A 25,013-nucleotide genomic window follows, 5' to 3' on the forward strand; every position below is an offset into this window, starting at 1 on the left:
TTTACATTTTATTCAGATTTGAGACATTTTAGGAAAGTTATTCTTCAGGAAAGTTATTCTTATATTAGCCCCTATGCTGTTACTCAATAAATAAATAAATATATTTATGTGTGAGAGTCATTGTTTTACTAAGGTATATTTTGCATACACTATAATTCACCCCTTCCAGGTGTATATTGAATGTGATTTGATATATATGAACAGTCATGTAACTACCATCATTGTCAAGATACAGATTATGCCCTTCACCCATAAATTCTCTCATGACCCTTTGAGGTTACTGCCTTCCTACCACTCCAGCTCCTGGCAATCACCTGTCTGTTGCTTTCCTATAGTTTTGCCTTTTCTAGACTAACATATGAATGGAACCATAGAGTATGGAATCTTTTCTGTCTGTCTTTTTAACTTAGCATAATGATTTTGAGATTGGTTCATTCAGTAGCTTACAGTTAAGTTTCTTTCAATTTTTGGCTAGTATATAAAGCTGCTGTGAGCCTTTATGTAACATTCTTTGTGTGGAAGTATCTTTTCATGTTTCTTGTGTAAATACCTAGGACTGGAATTTCTGACTTGTTGGAAATACATGCTTAACTTTGGAAAACAGTTTCACAGTTTCTTAAAAAGTGTCTGTATACTTTTCCATTTCTAGAGATCTGAGAGTTCCATTTGCTCTACATTGTTGCCAGCACTGGATATTATCACTGTTTCTAAATTTTAGCCATCTGGTTGGCATTTAGTGATACTTCATTGTGGGTTTGATTTTGCATTCCCTGATGAATAATTAAATCGAGCATATTTTTATGTTTTTATTTGCTGTTTGTATATCTTTGGTGACATGTCTTAAAATATTTTGTCTCTATCACCATTTTTTTTCCGGTTGATCTGCTTGTCATCTTGAGTTGTAAGAGTTTTTAATATATTATTCACAGAAGGTCAGTTATTAGAGAGCCATTTTGTAAATATTTTTACCTAATGTGTAACTTGTTTCCATTTATTTAGCAATATTTATTGAACAGCAGAGGGTTTTTTTTTGATGATGTTTGTCATTTGTTAATTTTTGGAGATTTATAAAAAATTTGCTCATTTTGCTTTATTAAAAAATCTTTGCCTGCCCCAGGGTTACCTGTAGGTTTAAAAAAATCCATTTATGGTTAAATTACATATATGATAAGATAATATGAGATAAGATTCATGTTTTTGTTTTCCATATGGATTATTTAGCAGTTTCAGCATGATTCTAAAAGATTATTTATTGCTCTCTTGAATTATCTTGGCCCCTTGGTCAAAAATTAATTGAATATGGAAAGGTGAGTCTACTTCTATATTTTCTCTTCTGTTCTTCCGACTTATTTGTCTCCCCTTATACCAAAATGAAACACAGTAAATATCTTTTTTTCAAAATCATGAGTTTATGTTTTCAATTGAATTCAGTAGCATAATTACGTATCTTTAAATCAATTTTACACATGTAGCCAAGCTATAATTGTATGTTTTCTTTTAATTTCATCTTTCATATAAGTGAAAAAGTTAAGAGGAGAAAGATAATTGTTTTTCCTTCAATTTAAAAGTAATCAAAACTTAGTGTCTAGTTTTAAATAGTCAAAGCTAATAGATGAAAAATGAAATTTAATAGTATTGCTTTTGCTATCTTTTCTTGAGTTTACTAGTGATGTAAAAGATATTTAAGTTATTTTCCATGATTATGTAAATGCTCTTTTGATGCATAATTCAGCTGTTAACAGCATATTAATTTGTGGCATTAATATTTTTACTGATAGTCCTTCTGTGATTTTGATTTTGGTAGTGGTTTTTTCCTGGTAAGTAGCATTTTGTCAGTTGCAGGGGTGTACTGGAAATCTGTTTTATCACTTATTTTTCAAGACAAGTGGAAAACACAAACAGTTTGTTCACCAAAGTTATATTTCAAGGGTTCTATTCAACCAGAATCTAGGTCACCTTATTAACTCAACTTGGGGATATATGTGCTAGATTTTTGTATACATCTATTTGGAGAAACTTATTTTATCTGTGTAATGGTTGTAAGACCAGAAGTTCTTTTACTATTCTTGAAATAAAACTTTTAAGATGCTGAATATTCTTCTGTTAGTTTCAGATTTGGGCTAAAATTACACCACGGTTTTGGACTAAGCAAATATATCTGTTCTTATGTTCTTAAAAGACGTGATTTAAGTGTATCCAACTAACTTGAATCTTACTGTGTCTGTGTTTACTCCTACTCAAATGAAAGCTTTAAAATTTTTTTCTTTCTGAAATGTCTTCTGTAATATGCAGTGTTTTATTATTAACTTTAAAGTTGTGTTAAACAAACATGATTAATATTTCAGTGTCAAAAAAATTTCAAACTATAAATTTTATTGTTGTACGCATGATGAGCTTTTAGGAATAACTTATGTGGAAGTTATGTGTATGCCTTTTCTGCTTTTGGCTAAGGAAAGATATCTTGAAATTAGCTTTATGGTGCATTCATTTGTATGGTTATTTCAGTTAATATCATTCCTTAATGTAATACAAGTTAATTCAGAAGAAAACAAACTCTTAACCCACCGTTGGAGAGATACCAGTTAGGATACTAACCTTGATACAGAATTTCATGTGAGAAAGAAATAGGAAAATATTTTCCATTAAAAGTTGAGTCTTTATCTAAAATTCTCTTAATTTTCTAAAAAACTTAATTTTTCTAGAAAATATATTGAAGAATGATACAAAATTCACTTTGCTGTATATATGCTATGTATATGTAGCATATATACATATACATGTATATATATATACATGCTTCAATTACTTTCTATATTTTCTTCAGATTTAAGACATTGTAGGAAAGTTATTCTTCAGGAAAGTTACTCTTATATTAGCTCCTGTGCTGTTACCAAATAAATAAATAAATGAGTGAGAATCATTGTTTTACTAAGGTATATTTTGCATACACTGTAATTCACCCCTTCTGGGTATGTATTGAATGTGATTTGGTAAATATGAACAGCACATGTATATATATATATATGTTTGCTATATATGCAGCAAAGTGAATAATAGAATACCCCAAATATTAGAACCTATATACTAAAATCACATCAGGAAGCAAATAATAAGAGTCCCAGAAGTTCCATTCAAGCCTCCTCTTGGTTACTCCTACTAACTCCCAAAGGTGTGCCCTATCATCACTAGTAACAACATAGGTGAGTCTTGCCTGTTTTTGTGCTTTGTATAATTGGGCTACTAATTACTGTTTTCTGTCATCTCTCATGTATATATTTGTGAGATTAATCCAAATTGTTGCTTCCAGTTTTTTATTTTTCTCATTGATGTATAGTATTCTTTTGTTAAGCGTACCATAATTTATTTATTTTACTGTTGGGCATTTTGGGTGCTTTAAATTTGAGGTAATTATGAATTGTGTTTTATGAATATTCCAGTACATTGCTTTTGGTTGGCACTGAGATGATCTTCTGGATTCTGATCCCAAAGTGACTACTTTCTTTTTTCTTTTTCTTTTTTTTTGTTTGTTTTTTGAGACAAGGTCCAGCTCTGTTGCCCATGCTGGAGTGCAGTGGCACAATCTTGGCTCACTACAACCTCCACCTCCTGGGTTCAAGTGATTCTCCTGCCTCAGCTTCCCCAGTAGCTAGGATTACAGGCGTGTGCCACAACCCCTGCCGATTGTTTTTTTTGTTTGTTTGTTTGTTTTTTTAGTAGAGATGGGGTTTTGCCATGTTGGCCAGGCAGAACTCCTGGCCTCAAGTGATCCGCCTGCCTTGGCCTCCCAAAGGGCTGGGATTACAGGCACGAGCCACTGTGCCTGGCCATGCTTTATTTTCTTACAACTTATATAAAAGCTATTGTGTAAACAAGACAAAGCATTCAGCACATTTCCATAGTCGATTAATGGAATTTGTCTTTATTACTTGTATATAACTAATTATGAACTCCTTGAGTTCAATTCCTCTTTCATTTCCTGACTCTGTGGGCTTGAGCAAGGAATTTAACATCTCTGTCTCTCATTTGTAAAATCAGAAATAGTGACATCTACCTAAAATGGTGGTAGTTAGATGGAAATAATGTTAATTCCTTTTTTTTGAGATGGAGTCTTGCTGTCGCCCAGGTTGGAGTGCAGGGGCTCAATATTGGCTCACTTGCAACCTCCACCTTCTGGGTTCAAGTGATTCACCTGCCTCAGCCTCCTGAGGAGCTAGGATTACATACACCTGCCACAAGGCCCAGCTAATTTTTAAATTTTTAATAGAGATGGGTTTTTACCATGTTGGCCAGGGTGATCTCAAACTCCTGTCCTGAGGTGATACACCCGCCTCTGTCTTCCAAAGTGTTGGGATTACAGGTGTGAGCCACTGTGCCTGGCCTAGATGAGAATAAAGTACATGGCTTACTTGCTGGCAAATAATAATGCTTACTGATTCTTGCATATTACCTATATTTTATTGGCTAACCTTATGCCTTCTTTAAATTATGAAATTCTATAAAGTATCCTTGTCTATTTAAAAATTATACTCAGTTTTATAACTTACAAGCTTTGTTTTTTATACCCAGGATACTAGATTTGTAATTCAAATTGGTGGTTATTTTTTGTCATTTGATTCTTTTTTGAAATGTGTGTTCTTACCACTTAGAAGTTTTTACATTTTTATATAGTCAGATTTATTCATGTTTTTATTTATGGTTATGTTAAAGGTTATAGCTGTTAGGGACCTCTTTCTTCGAGGTTTCTAATTTATGTATGTTGTTATAAATAGAGAAATTACCTTTTTTTTTTTGACCCAATAGGTAGAGGGCTCTTTTGTGGACTCAGAAAGCTTGCCTCTCCTATTTTATTTTAGGAAAACCTCTGAGATTCTGCCTCCTCATTTCCAAGCTGAAATTTAAAATATTTATGTTTTTACTTCATGGTGTTAAAACATTGTGTAATGTAAGTATAGTGTTTATAAAAAATTTTTAAAATGTAATAGTGATTTGGCAGAGACCAAAGCATGGAGGGCCTTGAAATGCTGCTCTTTTTGTTGTCTGTTATTATATAACAGCTATGATAAACTTAATATCTTAAAACAGCACCCATTTACTTAGGTCAGAACTCGGCAGGCCCAACTGTGCTCTCTGTTTAAGGTTTCACAAAACTCAAATCAAGGTGTTACCTGGGTGGAGGCCCTGAGGGTGAATCCTCTTGTAGGTGCATTTAGGTGTGGGAGGAATTCAGTTCTGTGCAGTTGTAGGGCTGAGCTTGCCATTTTCTTACTGGCCATTGGCCTGGGTCACTCAGCTCCTAGAGGCCACTTTTTGGTTTTTACTCCTGGCTTTTTTTGGTTTTTACTCCTGGCTATTTTTATCTTCAGAGACCGCAACAGTGTATTGAATTGTTCCCTTGCTGTGAATTCCCCTTTTGCTACCAGCTGGAGAAAACTCCGCTTTCAAAGGCTTGTTTGATTAGATTAGGTGAATCTCCCTTTTGATTGATTCAGAGTCAGTTGACTGGTGGCTTTAATCACATCTGCAGAATTCCTTTGCCATATATTACAGCATTATCCCTGCTATGATAGTTCATCATATTTATAGCCTCTGTATTAGGGTGAGAAATTTGGTGAGCATTTTAGAATTCTGCCTACCACAGGTTCTGTATTGAGGGGTTCTTTTAGAAAGATTACTTTGGCAGCAGTGAGGAGAATGGATCAGAAAGGAAAGACAGGGGCAGGAGAAAAATCCCACTCTTAGCAGTCTCCATTTTGATTTTGTAATGTCATTTGATGTTATTTTTTAGCAGATATTTCGATCAGAAATGTGTGTTTAATAGTATGCCAACTAGAATAATTAGCCTGGGCCAGAAAAAGAATTATGAATCAGTCCTTCAATTATTCATTACTTCAGATCAATTCATATACAGAATAATTTCATAGATTAGGTTTTATTTCAGTCAGCCTTATTTCATTGTCTAAAGCAAATAGTTGTTTAAACATCTGAATCTCATTAATAACATTTTAATAAACACAGTATTAGGGTGAATTTACTTCCTGAGATTGTGAATCTCATGGATTATATGTTGATTCTTATTGGCTTAATTTTTGAATCTAGTATTATATATTTTCATTCTTTGGTCTTACAGTTTTGCATGTTTCAAGCTATATATTTTCCTCTGAATACCACATTTGCCACATCTCAGAGATTTTTGATGTTTCTTAATCATTTCAAAGTAATACATGATTTTTCTTCCTGGTTAAAACTGTGCTGTTATATAGAAAGGCATTTTAAATTTCTCCAGTGGAGAGATTTGGAGTTTATTGTTATATTGTGAATTTCTGATTTTTATTGTATTAGGTTTAGGGACACATCTGCTTTTACTGAATATAACCTAAAAAATACCTGCCTTTTAATATATGTGGACGATTCTTTATGATCATAAATGAGGTGAATTCTTCGGAAAATTCTATGTACATTTGAATAGAATATGTTTTCTTTATTTTTGGAAAACAGAGATCTGTGTGTATTTTATGTGTAAGTTTGGATCAAACCTGATCATTGTTATTACTTATTTCATATCTATTTAATATCCTGATTTGAGAGCTATGTTAGAGTCTAATTTATGTATGTTATTTTACTCAGCTTTACTTTTAAAATGTCAAATGTATTTATTAGGTGTATAAACTTTAATGACTATGGCGTTTGGAATTTACACTATAACATAAAACTTACGTTAGTATGAAATACTGTCTTTGACTTCTTCACTGCTTTTTAGTTTGAATTCTATTTCTTTGCAATTATCGCTATACCTGTATGTTTTGGATAGCATTTGTTTGCGTTTTTCCCCCTTAAGTCTGTTTTTGAATTGTGTATGTCACTGTGTATTGTGCATATGTATTAGTATATATATAGTATCAGGCCACTCCTATGTTGCCATAAAGGAATATCTGTGGCTGGGTAATTGATAACGAAAAGAGGTTTAATTGGCCCACGATTCTGCAGATGGTTCAGGAAATGTGGTGCTGGCATCTGCTTCTAGTGAGGGCTTCAAGAAGTTTAAAATCTTGGTGGAAGGAGAAAGGGGAGCAGGCATCTCACATAGCAAGAACAGGAGCAAAGGAGAAGGGGGGAGGTGCCACACACTTTTAAACACAGATCATATGAGAACTCACTCATTATCATAAGGACAGGACCAAGCCATGAGGGATTTGTACCCCCCAGCCAAACACCTCACATAAGACCCTGCCCCCAACATTGCGGTTTACATTTCAACATGAAATTTTGGTGGGGACAAATATCCAAAGTATTTTACTCATTCATTTATTTATGTGCACACACACATACACATACATCAAGTGTGTAGGTATAGTTATATATAAAATGTGTGTATGTTGTAAGTGTATTTTGCATGTCTTGAAAGTTGGTATTTTTTACTAGAGAATTTAACCTATTTACATTTGTTATCCATAGACTTGAATGTTAGCTTAACAGGCTTTAACATTGTAGTTTTAAATAATTTTTTTTTTTTTTTGAGACGGAGTTTCGCTCTTGTTACCCAGGCTGGAGTGCAATGGCGCGATCTCGGCTCACTGCAACCTCTGCTTCCTGGGTTCAGGCAGTTCTCCCGCCTCAGCCTCCTGAGTAGCTGGGATTACAGGCACACGCCACTATGCCCAGCTAATGTTTTGTATTTTTAGTAGAGACGGGGTTTCACCATGTTGACCAGGATGGTCTTGATCTGTTAACCTCATGATCCACCTGCCTCGGCCTCTCAAAGTGCTGGGATTACAGGCGTGAGCCGCCGCGCCTGGCCCGGTTTTAAATAATTTTTTACAGACCTTGGGAAATAATGATTTTTTTTGTTTCTTTTTAATTCAGTATTGGTAATGAGAAGTGATGCCTAATTTTCTTTCTTTATAAATGACCTGTTTTTCTTTTATGCAGCTCCAAGAATTTTTCCTTTATTGTTGTCTCAAACTTTTGCCAGTGTTTCTGGGTCTGGGAAGGTTTTGCCTGAAGCTGACATTCAGGGAGTTTAAGGAAGCATTTTTACAGATTAAGAGTGGGTATTTGTTTTGGAAATTCCTTTGACTCTTAAATTGGTACTATGAATTCTCATTGAGGTTTTCTTTTTTTTTTGTTACTGTGTTCTTGGATTAGTATGGGAAAATATAACATTATAACATGTTACTTTTGTTTTCTTTCTCCCTCTCTTTTGTTTAATGATTAAAAGTAAAAAGATGCTATCTAGGAATTTTCAATATTGACTCAGATAAACCAGTTAGTTGCTATACCACTTAAGGGCTTTTTTTTTTAAAGACAGGGTCTCACTTTGTTGCCCAGGCTAGAGTGCATTAGCATGATCACAGCTCACTGCAGCCTCAACCTCCTGGGCTCAAGCGATTTTCCCACCCCAGGCTCTCGAACAGCTGGGAATATAGGCACATGCTACAATGCCTGAGTAATTATTGTATTTTTTGTAGAGATAGGGTTTCACCATGTTGCCCAGACTGGTTTGGAACTCCTGAGCTCAAATGATCCACCTGCCTCAGCCTCCCAAAGTGCTGGGATTATAAGCGTGAGCCACCATGCCCAGCCAAGATGTTTACTTTATCCCTCCTTCCGAAATGTTAATTAGCATTGTAATTGTTACTTATGTATTTTATATATATATTACTATTATTTTAACTTGCTTGATTTCTTTTATGTGTAGTATATGAGAGTGTTGACGTTAGAGAAGTTCTCTGTGGAAATCTATTCTTTGATATTGTCTACAATTTTACAAATACTTTTTATTTTGTTTAGGAAAATACATTCCAGACTATGTATATAGTAAACATTTTCTTTTAATGCTGATTGTTCTTCATTAGCTATGTAATTGTAACAGATGGCTTTGAAACATTCTCCTAAATAGAGTGTTTTATTTTTCTTCCTTTATTCACTAATATCTTTATATGATATTATAAATTAGTATGTTAGCTATATTCCAGTACTTTTCTTAGTAGTTTAGCTAATGTCGTATAATATTTTTCATTGCAGGTATGATTAAGAGAACATATTGGTGTTTCTAAAATGACAAAGACACTGAGAAGATGGTCAATTTAAATTATTTTTATTATTATATACTTACCTCTCATTATATTTTATCTGCCAAAATTATTTTCAAAGCAGAAGGCTTCTGCAAAACTTGCCATATGGTATCAAAATAAGCGATTTTCAATTTTAACAATTTAGCAGGAATTATTTTATGTTAATTAGTTATAAACAGTTTTCAACAGATTATACTTTTTCTCTTGATGTTTACTTGGCCTTCACATTCGGACATTTAGAATACCAGGGTGTTGTATTTGTAGTTAATTCTGGGTTCTGTTAGTGCGCTAAACATATTTAGATACTTTAGGAGTTATAATATAAAAAATTAGCTGTTTTGTAAAAGCTGGTTATTACACTTTGTCAATGAAAAGAAATTTTTTTTCTGTGTTTCTAATGCATTAATACCCTTGAGTGTCAAAATAGAACTGAAATTATGTTATTCTGTAGACTTATAAATATTGTATAAAATTAAAGTGTCACAACTGGAATTAGCATTTATGAATTATTTAGAAGCTATAGTGGCCTGTTGCCTTGCACTCAAAATGTGTGGAAGACACTCCAGGAATCACTTAGCTTTCTTTTTTCTCCTTTAATTTTTACATCTTTTTCTTTTTTCTGATTCAGCCCTCAAGGGTCACTTAACTTTTTTATGTTGATTCAATGCAGTGGACTAATGACAGTGAGGAAGGGTTTGATAGTATGTGATATACAGATTTACACATAAAACATTGAAAACAATTATAATTTTAACTATTGTAATCTCTGATTAATTAGCAGAATATAGAATCAGTGTATTAACATGTGAAGATACCCACAGTAATGTTAGCAGGGTCCAACTGTCTGTGTTACATGAGGCTCCAGTTATTTCAGCTAAGCTGTTTATGAGCCACACTTACAAAGAAGATCACCGAAAGTTAAGTCTGGTGTATATAAATAGGAACACCTATTTATTAGGGCCTATGTCAAGCAGCATTTTTGGTACTATAGATACAAAGATAATATGGTTCCTTTGTTGAAGGATCTTGGACTAATATGATAAAAAGACAATTATCATGTAATGGCATAGGCATGTAATGGTGTAAACCAAAATATATGTTAGATAGGCATTTCCTACAGAGAAATTTCATGCTGTATGGTACAGGGCCCATCAAAGAAAATGATGCTCAAAGAAAATGGTGCTCAGAGTGGACTTGGGAGAATGAAGAAGAATTTATGAATTATTCTAAGGGAAAACTGAATAAGTAAGTGCAGCATTTTAGATAATTTGTACTGACTTTTTAGGTGTCCACTTGTCCTAGACTGCCCCTGTTGTTTGGGACTTATTTCTGTGCTTTTTACTACTTGCAAGATAACAGAGGCAGGTTGAAATGGGAAAGATACCAGATGACTCAATTTTCCCCCCCACATTTCCATCTTTTGTTAAGAAATTTGAAACTGCCGGGCACGGTGGCTCACACCGGAAATCCCAGCACTTTGGGAGGCCGAAGCTGGTGGATTGCCTGAGATTGGTAGTTTGAGTCAGCCTGACCAACATGGAGAAACACTGTCTCTACTAAAAAGCAAAATGAGCGGGGGTGGTAGTGCATGCCTGTAATCCCAGCTATTCAGGAGGCTGAGGTAGGAGAATCACTTGAACCCAGGAGGCGGAGGTTGCGGTGAGCCTTCTTATTGCACTCCAGACTGGGCAACAGGAGTGAAACTCTATCTTAAAAACACAAACAAACAAACAAATTTGAAACTGATTGCTACAGCGAAGTATGTAGATTTTTTTTTTCATCTTTAACCATTTGTGTCCCCTTTACCTTATAATTGATGAGTTTATTTTGTCTTTATTTTTATGCAGGGTAAAAAATAGTAATAGGCCTTATAAAATATATTCCTATTACTGGTTTTGCTGGGATTTAAAAACTTTATAATAACCCTCAATATAGATACTTGCCCTTTTAATCTTATTACTATTTGCTTTTTAAAAAAAATCTTTAGGTTTTGTTTCAAAAATGTTTCAAACACTTTTGAAAATATAAGTAGGAAAAAGTGAAATTCTGACTTTCTCATTTGGAAGGATGAGTTGGTAGCACACAAAGCGCTAAATTGAGTAATGTAGAATTTGTTATCTTTAATCCTTTGTTTACTATTTTGCAGGTTTAATTTGTTTCACTTGTGGTGTACAAAGACTTTTTTATACCTTCCCAGCCTTATATTTGAATATTCCTTTTCAAGGTTTTATAAAGAGATTTCTCTCCTTTATTCCTTTCAGCGATGTGCATTTTGTAAGCACCTTGGAGCCACTATCAAATGCTGTGAAGAGAAATGTACCCAGATGTATCATTATCCTTGTGCTGCTGGAGCCGGCACTTTCCAGGATTTCAGTCACATCTTCCTTCTTTGTCCAGAACACATTGACCAAGCACCTGAAAGATGTAAGTTTACTTTAGATAGATTTTTAAATTTCAACCAGTGCATTTACTGAACATAACAAGTGTCATAAATTATCTGAATCTGAGGGATCTTTGCCGGAGGTCCTTGGGGAGGGAAATGTTATCAACAATTTCATTGAAGTTAAATCTAAAAAGTTATTTCCTCAGAAAGATCAAATAAAGTTTGCATTTTTTTATTCTTAAAACATTTAAAAAAAATCACTGTAGAAAGATATAAATACTGACTATACAGTATTTCTAATTTATAACTTAAGATAATTTATTAAAAAATTAATCAGTCTTCAACATCTTTTACACTACAAAGCCACCCAGTTGGAGAATTAGAAGACAGTTCACTCAGGTGTTATTTCAGGATTTACATTAATAGGAACACCAAACACTTCTGAAATACTTAGAAATTGTGTTACCCCCTGACAGGTATGATAGACATCTCTCCTAGCACTTTTCATGATTCATCTATCTTGGTCATCTATAATCTGTAGTTATGCTTTTTTTCTTTCTTTTTCAAATGGTATATTATAATTCAGTGAAATGTTTAAATGTTTGAAATTTACATTAAACAAGAAATTGTAACTCTTTACTATTGTATCATTAAATAGAGATCTTTACTTTTTCTTAATATGTGTTTTCCCATTGAGCATATATGTTTTGGGATCTTTTTTCACCTAGTCTATTGAATTTCCAATCTCATTATGAAATCACCATGATATTTTATTCAGTCTTTTTTATGACATCTCTTAGTTATCTAATGTTAGCTTTTATCTTTTCCTTAGCAGTGTTGATAAAAACAATTATTCTATCTTTTCCGGGTCTGTGAAACATAAATATAGCTACCCAGGCTTAAACTAAAATGGAATACTGTTAGTCTACATGATCATTACCCTTTATCTTTGTTGAGTGCCCTAATTTCATTTTCAGTTATAATTATTTTGTGTTCATATATGTAATCATATTGCCCTTAGTAACCTAGTGTACAAATTATAGTTAAGGCAAACTAAAATTTTAAATTATATTTAGGCTAATTAAGGAAGTTAAAGTTTTTAAAATGCTTTGGACTGCACATTCTTAAATCTGGAAGAGAAGGACTTTCATTTACAGCAACTGTTTTGGCTCCTGTTTATGTACTGAGTTCCTTCTGCAAGTGCATAAACTATCAGTTATCAGAGTGGATTATATTCTGGGTGGTATAATAAATACACTTTGTTATCTGAATAAAACAATTTTGTGTGTTTGTAAGAATCTGAATTTTATTCAGCCCTTTGTAGTTAGTCATGCTTTAGACCTCAGTAAGCAACATGCAAACTTTTATAAGAATATTGTTCTAATGTTAGAACATCTTATTACTTAATGGTAGTGCTACTTTCTACTGACAGCTGTGTTCTAATAAAGTATGCTTTCAGTTATATGTTAGCAATCATAAATCAGTTTGTAAAATAAACTGTAAATACTGAGGCGAGATCATTTGCTTGTCATTGATTATGCATATATGTTAGGTTTAGGTTTTAATAAAGCTAAAAGATATATTAAAATTATGAGTCCTCTGCCTTTTTCCAAAATAGACTTAGGGGACTCATAAAAATACATGAGCAATAGGATAAAACTAAAAATAAGTAAGGAAATTTGGCAGTGGAAAATGTAGATAGGATAAATATGAAGAAAACCCCCCCAAAAAGATATAATTCCAGACATAACCACAAATTTGTCCCCATACTTTTTCAGCAGCCAATACAAAGAAGGAAATATGAACACTTAATCTGATCTTATTACATATAACAAGATGTCACTTGTTATAATGGTACAATAACAAGATGTCACTTGACATAATGCAGTGAAAAATTGTCTTTAAGTAGCCGCCTTGCAGTAGAAGAAAATACCAGTTCCGTAGGGCTGTGTCTTATAACAGCCTTCAAACTAAGTCAGTGGTGTAAAATCAAGGCCGAAATGACTAAATTCTATTCCTCGGGGATTTTTTTTTTTTTAAGATGGAGTGTTGCACTGCTGTCCAGGCTGGAGTGTAATGACTCGATCTTGGCTCACTGCAGTCTTTGCCTCCCAGGTTCATGTGACTCTCCTGCATCAGCCTCCTGGGTAGATGGGATTACAGGCGCACACCACCATACCTGGCTAATTTTTTGTATTTTTAGTAGAGATGGGGTTTTACTAGGTTGGTCAGATGGCTCTTGAACTCTTCACACCCCCGCCCCTTGGGAGGGGGTTTCTTAAATGTGATCCACCCTCCTTGGCCTCCCAAAGTGCTGGGATTACAGCCATCACCCCCGCCCTCCTTGGGTATCTTTAACAGTACACTCTAACTACACAGTTTTCTAACCCATCTCTGTTAAGACGATCATAATCTTGGATTAAGTACCAAGTATATAATTTAAAGAATATTGCATATAGGATGTTTTGTCACCATTATGATGACATCTTTTTTTTTTTTTTTTGAGACGGAGTCTTGCTCTGTCACCCAGCCTGTAGTGCAGTGGCATGATCTTGGCTCATGGCATCCTCTGCTGCCCGGGTTCAAGTGATTCCCCTGCCTCAGCCTCATGAGTAGCTGGGACTACAGGTGAGCGCCACTACAGCTGGCTAATTTTTTTGTGTTTTAGTAGAGATGAGGTTTCACCGTGTTGGCCAGGATAGTCTTGATCTCCTGACCTTGTGATCCACCTGCCTCGGCCTCCCAAAGTGCTGGGATCACAGGCGTGAGCCACTGTGCCCGCCCTGTGACATCTTTTATACATATTTCTACCTATCCTAATTGTGTGTCATGGCACAAGTACTTTTGATGCTTTTTTGATGTTCTCTTAAATCATAGGGTTATTAAGAGAGTTAAATGAAAACAGTGGAAATCACGTAACATTGTGCCTCATATATGTTAATTGCTTGTAAAAAGGTAGTTATTTCAGCTCCTATCTAAGGCTCAAGTTACGAGAATAATAATAATACATATTGAGTATATATATTTTCTGTTGCTGCCTCAGGGCAGAGCAATAGCTGTGATAGTTGACTGAGTTAGGAGTAAGGTTGGCATCTTTTTATAAAAGTTGAAAAATTTAACAAAAACACAGATCTCATTATAAGGAAATTTACTAAAGAGAGTATCTGTCAAGATGGCCAAGATTTTCATCAGGAAACACTTTTAGGGTGCTGTGTCATAGGTAAATGGCTGGTTATTGCTGCAACATTATTTTCATGATGATACAAGGATACATTAACCTTGTCTGGAAATTTTACACTAAAAATCCATTTAGTAATTACAACCAGATATACTTCCTGAATAGGAAAGCTGAATGGCAAGAAGCCAATTGTTCATGCAAGATGAGAGGAAAGAACATTCCAGGGAGAGGGAACAGACCACTACCCAGACCTTGAGGAATGGACTTGGCATGATTTACAAACACAGCATGTCATTGTACTTGGAACATAGTAGCCTACTAGGTGGGTAGGGTAGTAGAGACATCTTAAGGTATACAAAGGCTAGATCATGTAGGTTTTGTAAAAAAGGAAAGGAGTTTAAGTTTTAATCAGTCTGCAATAAGAAATCTTTGCAGGGTTTAAATGTGGAAATGCTGCATATCTTAATTCACCTCCTGTTCCTCAGTGTATTTGCTCATCATTTAGCTTTAACTCCTTTTACTTCACTTAAACTCCAGCCTCTTTTCTTTGGTTATTTTTGTATTTCTTGACATTGAGTCCTGCTGCTTTTCTTTTATTCTAAATTCTGTCAGTCCTCTGACTTATCTACCTGCCAGTGATATGGCCTAGCCTCTTTGGATGACATCCATGATAAATTTTTTCTTTCCAGAGATTCCCTTTGATGGGCAAATCACCCAGCCCAGTGTCCTGCCGGTATTAAAAACTGGCAGATGATTGGGTGTTATAATGTTAATGGAAATTAGAAAGCAGTGCTGATTTGGTCCTTCTTAAAATTGACACCGTATGACAGCTGTTTGACTTTTGTTGCTCTTCGCCAATGCTTTTTTCTTATGTGTTGTCTGGACTTTCTTAAGCAATAGTTTCACCTTTCAGTTTCACCAAGTTTAAGGATCCGTGGTAAGCTCTGTTGTAATTTAAGCTCAATGTTTTTTGTCTTTTCCTTTATCTCTTCTCTTTTTACAGCTGTCTCTTAGGAAATGACCTTCTCCAGAGATGATTATTTTGTTTCCTGCCATAAGAACCTTGTTTCCCCTTCTTCATTTAGTTTCTTCACTGTATACCACTGTTGGCCATTTCATGCATACTTTCGTGTATACTCAAGACACACATCACCTTAATTGATCAGTAGTAAAGTTTGCTGAGGAGTCAATTTGATTAGTAGTCAAAAGTGTGATCTTAGAAGCCAAATCGATTTGGCTTTGAATTTTACTCCTGTCTTTTCAAATTATCTTTAGTTATAGCCTGTCTTTTTGCTATTCCAACTGTTTAAAGAAAAATTTCTTAGTTGATTATTGCTTCAAACTTAATGTCTCTGGCTTACAGATACATGTGTGTCTAAATATACATATACTGATTTATTTCTGACATGACACCAAAGCTATCCAGTAGTGTGGATAATTTTTGTATACATGACTTCCAAAAGGTTGTTTCAGGATTCCCACACATCTTCTCCCTGACTGGGAAGGTTGGAACCAACCTCATTTCTTTGTGTAGTACTTTTTAAAATTATTGTTTTTTACATAAGGCATATTAAGTGTTTTTACACCAAATGTATTACATGGATGTTTTTCTTTGACTAATTTGTTACCATAGTAATCAAGTAACACAGCAAGGTTGTCAGTAAAGAATTGGTGGAAATCATCACAGTCTAAAAAGTGATTTTTGTGACAGTGACAGAGTTGTCTTGTTGTAGAGTGGGCTTTGTTGTATAAAACAGTGCTGTGTGGAATAAATATGTGAGCGACATAAGTAATTTTAATTTTTCTAGTAGGTATGTTAAAAAGTTAAAGGAAACATTTGGGAAAAATTGAAATAAATTTTATTTAATTCAGTATTTTCAAAACATTAATATTTCAAATTTTGAGATACTTGACTTTTTTCCTTTATGAAGATTTTGGAATCTAGTGTGCAGTTTATGTTTACTGCACACCTCAATTTGAACCAATCACATTCCACTTGTTTGGAAACCACATGTGGCTAGTAGTTACCATGGCAAGTTGAAGCATCAGGGGAGCAAACTCCAGGAAGTTCACAGAAGCATTCCTAGGAACGTATAATAGAGAAATGAATTGATTATCTGATAATTACTTTCTGATGATTAGTTATTTCCCCCAATTTTTAAAAGTTTTAAGGTAAGCAAAAAGGAGAGATTACTTTTGAAAATGTACATATTTTGAAAGATAAATACTGGCATACTCTTAATATTGAGAGACATAATTTATCCCAATTATGTCCTTTCTATCAAAAATGAACTAATTTATGATGCTTCCATTTTAGATTGATTTAAATGCCTGTCACTTAGCATTCAAAAGTGATTTTAGCAGTAAGTCCTACATTTAAAGTAAGTTCAATAAGATTTGATTCATATTAGGCAGTTGAGGATACAGTTAAGGATCCTGCCCTTCAAGGATTTACAGAGTCGTGCTGTAATCAATTGATTGTGTAACGGAAGTTTCTTCTAAACATGGGAAAAAGGAATATTCAGCAACTAAATGAGCATTTGAGTGTGGTGATAGGTATTCAGGAAATATGTGCAGAGTCTTTTTTTGAGATGGAGTCTCGCTCTGTCGCCCAGGCTGGAGTGCAGTGGTGCACTCTTGCTTACTGCAGCCTCCACCTCCTGAGTTCAAGTGATTCTCCTGCCTCAGCCTACTGAGTAGCTGGGACTACAGGCATGTGCTTCCAGGCCTGGCTAATTTTTGTATTTTTAGTAGAGACGGTATTTCACCATGTTGGCCAGGCTGGTCTCGGACTCCTGACCTCAAGTGATCCACTTGACTCGGCCTCCCAAAGGGCTGGAATTACAGGCATAAGCCACCATGAGCAGGGTTTTGAAGGCTGGGAGCACAACAAAAACACAAAATTTCAAGCAGAGGGAACAGAATGTGTAAAAGCACACAGACATGAACAATGTGTTATGTGAGGTGCATAGCAGACGACTCACCATGACCACGAAATAGTGAGTGGTTCTGAGATTCAGTTGGAAAGGGAGATAAGGGCCTTTTTGCCTCATACTTGAAAATTCTGATTTTCTTTTAGGTGAAAAATGAGTTATTCGTGGAGTTTTAATTTACACGGAGGTTAACAATTAGATATATATATCTTTGAAAGATTGTTCTAGATGTGTAGAAAATGACTTAGAGAGGATGTTAGAACCGTAAGTAGGGATGATTTGATGCAGAAGATACTTTTTAGTGAGACAGAATATTAGGTTGATGCAAAGGTAATTGTGGTTTTTGCATATTAAAAGTGTAATAACTGCAAAAATTGCCATTACTTTTGCAGTAACCTGATATGGTAGACTAAACTATAAAAATAGAAGGAAGAATTATGTATAGGAAGTTTAATAAATAAGAATTGTTATCCGGTTGGATGTGTTGGGTCAGTGCTGAGAGTCAGCAGTGATACTAAGGTTTCTGCCTTTATCCATTCTTGAGAAAAATGGATGTTTTGGTTTTTTAAAAAATTTTCACTTTAGAGCAGTTGAGTTTGAGTGTTTTAGAACATTTGGCTTTGAGATCCAGTAAGACTTGAAAAATAAAGGTTTGGGGCTTGTGAAAGAATTCTAGGGCTAATACAGATTTGAAGATCATGGTGGTATTTTATGGCATGAGAGTTGATATGATCACAAAGGGAAACTATGTGGGATTAGGAAAGAAGGAAAAGGATGAAATCCTAAGAAACTGCAGCATTTAGAAAGATTGTATAGGTAACAAAAGCCAGCAAAGGAGGTTGAGATGAAAGTATGGGAAACCTAAGGAGAAAGTAGGAGAGAGTTGCCATGATAGAAACTAAGGAAAGGGGCGTTTTAATATGGGAGTGGCAAGAAATGCAAATGCTGCAAAGTGCAAAAAAGTCCAGGACTAAAACGTAACCATCTGGTTTCCTGTGGGCATCAGCAGCTTCACTAAAGTAGCTTCAGATGAGTAGCAGTTGCTGAGCTAGCCTTTGTGAAGTATGTTAGCAGTCCAGCCAGCAGTCCACATTTTGAAGGCTGTTTTTGTACTGCTCAGAAGCAAGGAATTATTTTTACATCTTTAAAGGAGTGTAAGTGAAAACAAAAAGTCCATATGACTTTTTGTCAGAGACTGCTATGGTTCACAAAGCCTAAATTATTTACTATCTGGCCCTTTTCAGAAAAAGTTTATAGACTTCTGGTACAAATAAAATAAATATATTTTTACTCCGTTTCAAGTGGCTTAACTGGAAAAGAAAGAATGTATCAGTCAGAGATGAATGGATAGGATTTACCAAACCTTCAAAAAATGGAAAAAAGGCTGGGTGCTCACACCTGTGATCCTAGCACTTTGGGAGGCTGAGGCAGGAGGATTGTTTGAACTCAGGAGTTTGAGACCAGCCTGGGCAATGTGGCAAACCCCGTCTCTACTAAAAATATAAAAATCAGATAGGCATGGCGGCACACCCCTGTAATCCCAGCTACTCAGGAGGCTGAGGCATGAGAATCACTTGAACCTGAGAGGTGGAGGTTGTAGTAAGCTGAGATTGAGCCACTAAACTTGAGCCTGGGTGACAGAGTGAAACTCTATCTCAAAAAAAAAAAAAAAAAAAAAGAAAAAGTGATTCATATACTTTGTGATACTTCTTAAATACAGGCATATTTATATATATATTATCTAAGGTTGGTATGATATGCTTGACTAGAAGCGAAAGAACATGAGTCAGAAGAATAGATAGGAATAATCAAACCTTTAAAAATTGAAAAGATTCATATACTTTGTGATACTAGTCATATACAAGCATATTTTTAATATATTATCTAAGATTGGTATGATGTTAGAATACATTCTTTTCCTTCTTATTTTGTAATATGCATGAGTTTATGTATTTGGCAGGGCAGTTTATCCTTACATTTATTTTCTGTTTTATATGGTAAAAGAACTCTTAGTACATTTTCTTTTAATCCACATGTAGGGATGGATGATGTCCATAATTATGTGGATTTTAATGCTTTTACAACTAGAAATTAATATAGATGAATATAGAATTAGTATATTAAGTAATGTGTTTGTGTATGAATATGTAGCTTCTGTCTTTAATGTTCTTCCACATAAGACATTTTCCAGTAACTAAAAAACACCCTTATTTGATTTGAATAGTCTGTATATGCTTAAGAAGCATCTTAATCTAATTGATATTAACATTTCTTAATTTTGTCTCCTGACTTATCTGATTTTGTAATTTCAAAATATATTTAATGTCCAAAGAAAATGTTTATGTTACACTGCAAAGCATCTCTCAGTTGCTATTTTCCTTGTTTGGTTCTTTCCCGTAAGCATATATTGAGCATTAACTAGGTGTCCGGCATTATCACTGGCATTAGTAATAGAAAATTAAAGAACTGCTTATGATAGATATAGCCACAAATAATTACAAAACTATACAATTAAATTTAATGTGGTTACATTTAGATTAAATATCCTACAGTGTTTTTATTGATACCTCTTTCTGATTAGTTGACAGTTCAATGTGAGTAACTTCAAATGTCTGAAGGGTTTACCCATGCAAATCCTTTCAAGTGATTTTACTGTAAAGTCAAAAATATTAAATTCTTATACAACAATTTCATTGTTTTACTGTTAATTATAGCGAAGGAAGATGCAAACTGTGCAGTGTGCGACAGCCCGGGAGACCTCTTAGATCAGTTCTTTTGTACTACTTGTGGCCAGCACTATCATGGAATGTGCCTGGATATAGCGGTTACTCCATTAAAACGTGCAGGTTGGCAATGTCCTGAGTGCAAAGTGTGCCAGAACTGCAAGTAAGTTTTAATTTCAATTCAAAGCTGTGTATTGAGTTTAAGAGGGACCCTATTATTAGGTGCTGAAGGTTTGTATAATATAATAAAAGTTGTTCATATTGCAGCTGTATTCAGACTCCATCATACCTTAAAAAAATCAGTGGATGTAAACATTTATATTACTTTGAAAGAAGTCTAAACAAAACTGATTTTAATAATTTAAATTGCTCTGGTTGTCTAAAAAGCTAATTTAAATTTGCCAACAATTTAAAAAGTAAGTGATATTAACAATTTAAAACAAGCATTAGAAGAATAAAGCAGGTTTTCTTAAGGGGGACTGGGGAGGAGATTTAATAGGATTTAAACCTCTTACTTCAGAAGTTAATTATCAGAGTTGAGGCAAAAAATCAGTCAGGTGTTTGAATTTCCATTCCAGGAAGTACAGTTTTATTATTTTAATGTATATCTGCATCTCTCTAAAAGTCAGCCACCTTGAGTAGATCCTGGTCAGCATAATTCTAAAACGAAATATTGTATGGCATTTACAGATTTGTAAGGGGGTTATCTTTTCCTATTGTATTCCATCTCTTGGTCTTTTCTGTGATTTCCTTTCTCCCCGTTATTCTAATGAGCATGATAATTTGGGGATGTTACCAGCATCTTTGTTTACAGGCTGAGAATTTTTGTATCTAGCAAGAATTCTGCCCAACTGCCATGATCAGTCTGTTTTTATTATTTAGTTTGATAAGAAATAAGAATCAACATCTTACAGTTATGTGGAAGGTACATAGTCCCTTCAGATTTTGGTAAAAATGAGATAAAATGACAGTAAACATTTATTCAACACCTTGTATCTGCACTCAGTTTCTTGGGGGAAGGATTAAAAGAACTTGAAGGAAGAGTACTTGTCCTCCAAGATCTTTAGTGTAGCTGAAGAGAGAAAACATGCAACTTTTTGTGTCGAGGTTGATCTGAATAGTAGTTGGAGGCCCACCGATGCATCTTCCTGTTGACTTCTTTTTATCCCCAGGTTTTATTCAGTGATTCCTCTCTCAACTCTTCTTTCGTTCCCCATTTTTTCTTTATCCCTCCTCTTGAATTTAAAATCATAGAATCTGAAAGTGATTAATAGTCAAAAATCAAGACAGAGAGAATGCTGTAGGACAGGGGCCCAATCTTTGGGGGCAGAAGAATGTTTAGAGAAAGGCTTTAGGTTTTCAATGATAATTCTTAATAATTATGACAAGGTTTGTATTTTGAAATAATTATTTAGTATTTAATTGCTTAATAGACATTCTGAGTGCTTGAATCTGCATTACATTTAATTCTCACAGTAATCTTTATTATTTCTGTTTTATACCTGCAACTCAGAGAGCTTTAGTTTATTTAGTGACACAACTAGAAAGCAGCAACCTAAATACAAATAAGAGATCTGATGCCAAATTTGATCCCGTTTACATTATATGACTGTTTTTTCAATTCACTGTGCCAAGGATTTATTTCTTTCCACACAGAAGCATCTAGCAGTTACAGTGCCTTCCTCTCAACAATTATGTTAAAAAAGTAAAGATCAGAGGCTATTCATCTTGCCTTAACCCTTCCTCCTCTACAGGAATCCTAAAAAGTTAACCATAGGTGAGCAATGAGTCAAGATTACCATTTAGGAGGTAATCCTTATGGCAAGGTTACCTCTATTATTATCTGCAGAGACACAACAGATACTGAGGTATTTATGAACTGTGCAGTTCCCAGGACTGATTATTTTCATGATTACTTATGTTACAAAACATAAGTCTAAAGATAAGGCATCATTAATGCTATCTTATTTTTTAGACAATCGGGAGAAGATAGCAAGATGCTAGTGTGTGATACGTGTGACAAAGGGTATCATACTTTTTGTCTTCAACCAGTTATGAAATCAGTACCAACCAATGGCTGGAAATGCAAAGTAAGTTGTTTATTATTTTAAGAAAAATATCCTCTGTATGTTTTATATAGAGAACAGACAAATGGGATACCTATTCAAATCTGTACATTACCGACATATAACTGACATACAATACACCATAGACTCTTCAAGATAATGAGCATAGTCATCACTCTCAAAAGTTTCCTGGTGCCACTTGGCTTGCCTTGTGGCTGTTCAAACCCCATCTTCCCAGTCTTCTTTCTCGTCATAGAATTATATTCACTTCTAGAATGTATAATAAAAGCTTCATATAGTATATATTCTTTTTTGGTCTAACTTCTTTAACTCAGCTTAGTTATTTTGAAATTCATCCATATTGCTGCACAGATCAATAATTCCTTTTTATTACTGAGTGCTGGAGGTACCACAATTTATTGCATCACCTATTGGTTGTTAAAAATTTTGAGCTATTATAAAAAATGGTGATGAATTTACTAACCAACTTACCTACCTCACTTGGCTTCTGCTCCTCCAGGGTGAGGTGTTCAGAGCTGGGTGGGGGGCAGCACAGTGGTGGAGATGGCCCTTGGTATCTGAGGTGCTGGGTAGCTTTCAAGGTTAGTCTTCCTGGGCTGCTGCAGTTTCCAGGTTGAGGGGGTGGAGATGACCCTTAGGTGCTGCACGGGCCTGAAGCGGGTATTTCCTGGAGCTGGAGAGGCAATGATGGCCCAAGGGAGTGGAAGGCACAACATTGTCATTGCCCTTCTTGGAACTGCTTTTTCTAGTGAGGAGGGAGAGGGCCTGGCAAAGAAGGTCCATGTGGCCAGCACAACAGGTTCCAGGTGCTGGGTCCCTAGCAGAGGGAGGAGGTGGGAGCAGACGCAGAGAGATCCTGCACCTGTGCCTTACCCCACCAGTGAGGTTTGGCACCTGGAACCAGAAGCAGTGTTACCAGGTTCTGTTGTCTTCAGTAAATTCTGTTAGGCATCTCCCTAAGTGGTGGGGATTGAGGGGAGGGGCCTTCTCTCCTACGGAAAATAGAACTGCTGGGTAACTGTGCTCAGCTGTGGCTACTTGGGAAGTGGAGCCTGAGGGCTGAAGAACTGTGATGCGCTCTGGCCTGCTTCCTCAGGTCAGATTTCATCTCTTGCTGAATGACTTCTCACTGAAAAGGAAAAACTCTGCTGTTGACAGATTTGTAGCATTTATGTTCTTACCTTCACTCACTTCCCCTACTTGCCTTTAACTTGTAATGTGAAGTTGAATTTGTAATTCATTTTCTTTCCTCCCCTAAGGAAAAAGGACATGTAAGACTAACTTTACCTTAGGCTATAGCTTTGGCTGAAGCCAGATTTATTGTATTTGTAAGTTTATGTATGTATGTACCTTACCAAATAACTTTATCTTTCTTAAGTTGTACTGAAGTATGTGAAGTTCTGCTTTAATTTCATTTAATGAGAGAATTTAACCAATGTAGGTTTTTAAAAATAAATGTTTTGATAATTGAAGTAGTAACTTTTTAAAGGTGTAGCATTTGTGCTTATTAATTTCGTTTAGATGAAGTTCTTTTACCTTTTTTGATTCACTGATTCAACAAGTTGATACAATTGACCACTATTAATTGTTCCTATCAGTTTCTCATTTTTTTAAACAAGTGCCTTGTGGCTGTTATATAGTAAATAGATCAGGCCAATGTTTATGTATTATGCTTTTTATCAGTCTAAAATTACTCTTTATTCTGTGTAATGTGTTTTTTGTTGGGGGTCAGGGAGGGCAGGTGTTTTGCTTTGTCTGACACTGTGGCCACATAGGGTGTTAGTTTGCCAATTGAACGGTTATCTTTTCACATCTTTGTATTTTGGATTCTTTTATGTTGTTTTAAATGTATCATTTGAAAAGCTTAATAGAGCTAACTGTTTAGACTGACTGCTTGGCTATTTTGAGGCAAAATTGTTCTTATAATTTTTATTTTTTCCTCCTCTTTTGCTTCCGGCAGTGATTTATAATTCAGAATCTCATTTTATGAATGTAAATTATTATAAATGTTAAAGATACACGTTTTCTCTTCTCCCACTCTTCACTGAAAATGAAGTTTTTATTCCTTTTTCCTCTGTTTGATTTGATTAAATTAACCTAGATTATGAACCGTGTCACAATTTTATTGCAAAAAATACATGTCCTCTGTTAATTCCAATTTTACCCTCAGCCTTTCAGAATCTTGGTTATGTTTCTTTAAAATGAATTTTACATTTTCTGAGACCCTACATGTCTGAAACAGACGGTTCCCTTTATAAGAACTTGGTTTAGTATGTTTCATATTACAAATTTTTCTTTTTTATACTCTGAAAACATTTTCTTCAGGTTTTTCAGTTTATGCTATCACAAGAAAAATCTTACTTTAAAAAAATTAATCATAATCCTTTTTGTCTTCCTGAAAGCTTTGGGATCTTTGTTTGGATTTGCTTCCAGGGTGTATTTGAGAGTGGTTCTCCATTAATTGGTTTTGCCTGGATCGTGTTTGACCACTGTCAGTCTGCAGTCAGGCCCACTTAAAGGTCTGGAGATGTGTGTGGGTTCCCCTGCCCCACCTTTCAACATTTAAGTAAATGTTTAAAAATACATTTACTTAAAAAATTATCTTCTTTACTCTCTCTAATAATGTCTAGTAACTACT

At 34.9% G+C, this 25,013-nt stretch overlaps 1 protein-coding gene across 50 annotated transcripts in view; it reads left to right on the forward strand.

The window, feature by feature from the left end:
• Window positions 1–25,013, forward strand: part of KMT2C (lysine methyltransferase 2C) — a 300,852-nt gene that overhangs the window by 146,388 nt on the left and 129,451 nt on the right. For all 50 annotated transcript variants that reach the window (XM_078343416.1, XM_078343417.1, XM_035254316.3 and 47 more), the window contains 3 exons: window positions 11,333–11,495; window positions 20,280–20,451; window positions 22,264–22,378. In XM_078343416.1, coding sequence (XP_078199542.1) covers window positions 11,396–11,495; window positions 20,280–20,451; window positions 22,264–22,378 — 387 coding nt within the window. In that variant the 5' untranslated portion in view covers window positions 11,333–11,395. The remainder of the gene's footprint in view (window positions 1–11,332; window positions 11,496–20,279; window positions 20,452–22,263; window positions 22,379–25,013) is intronic.

The sequence above is a fragment of the Callithrix jacchus genome, chromosome 11 (assembly GCF_049354715.1).
Source record: "Callithrix jacchus isolate 240 chromosome 11, calJac240_pri, whole genome shotgun sequence".
NCBI classification, from domain to species: domain Eukaryota; kingdom Metazoa; phylum Chordata; class Mammalia; order Primates; family Cebidae; genus Callithrix; species Callithrix jacchus.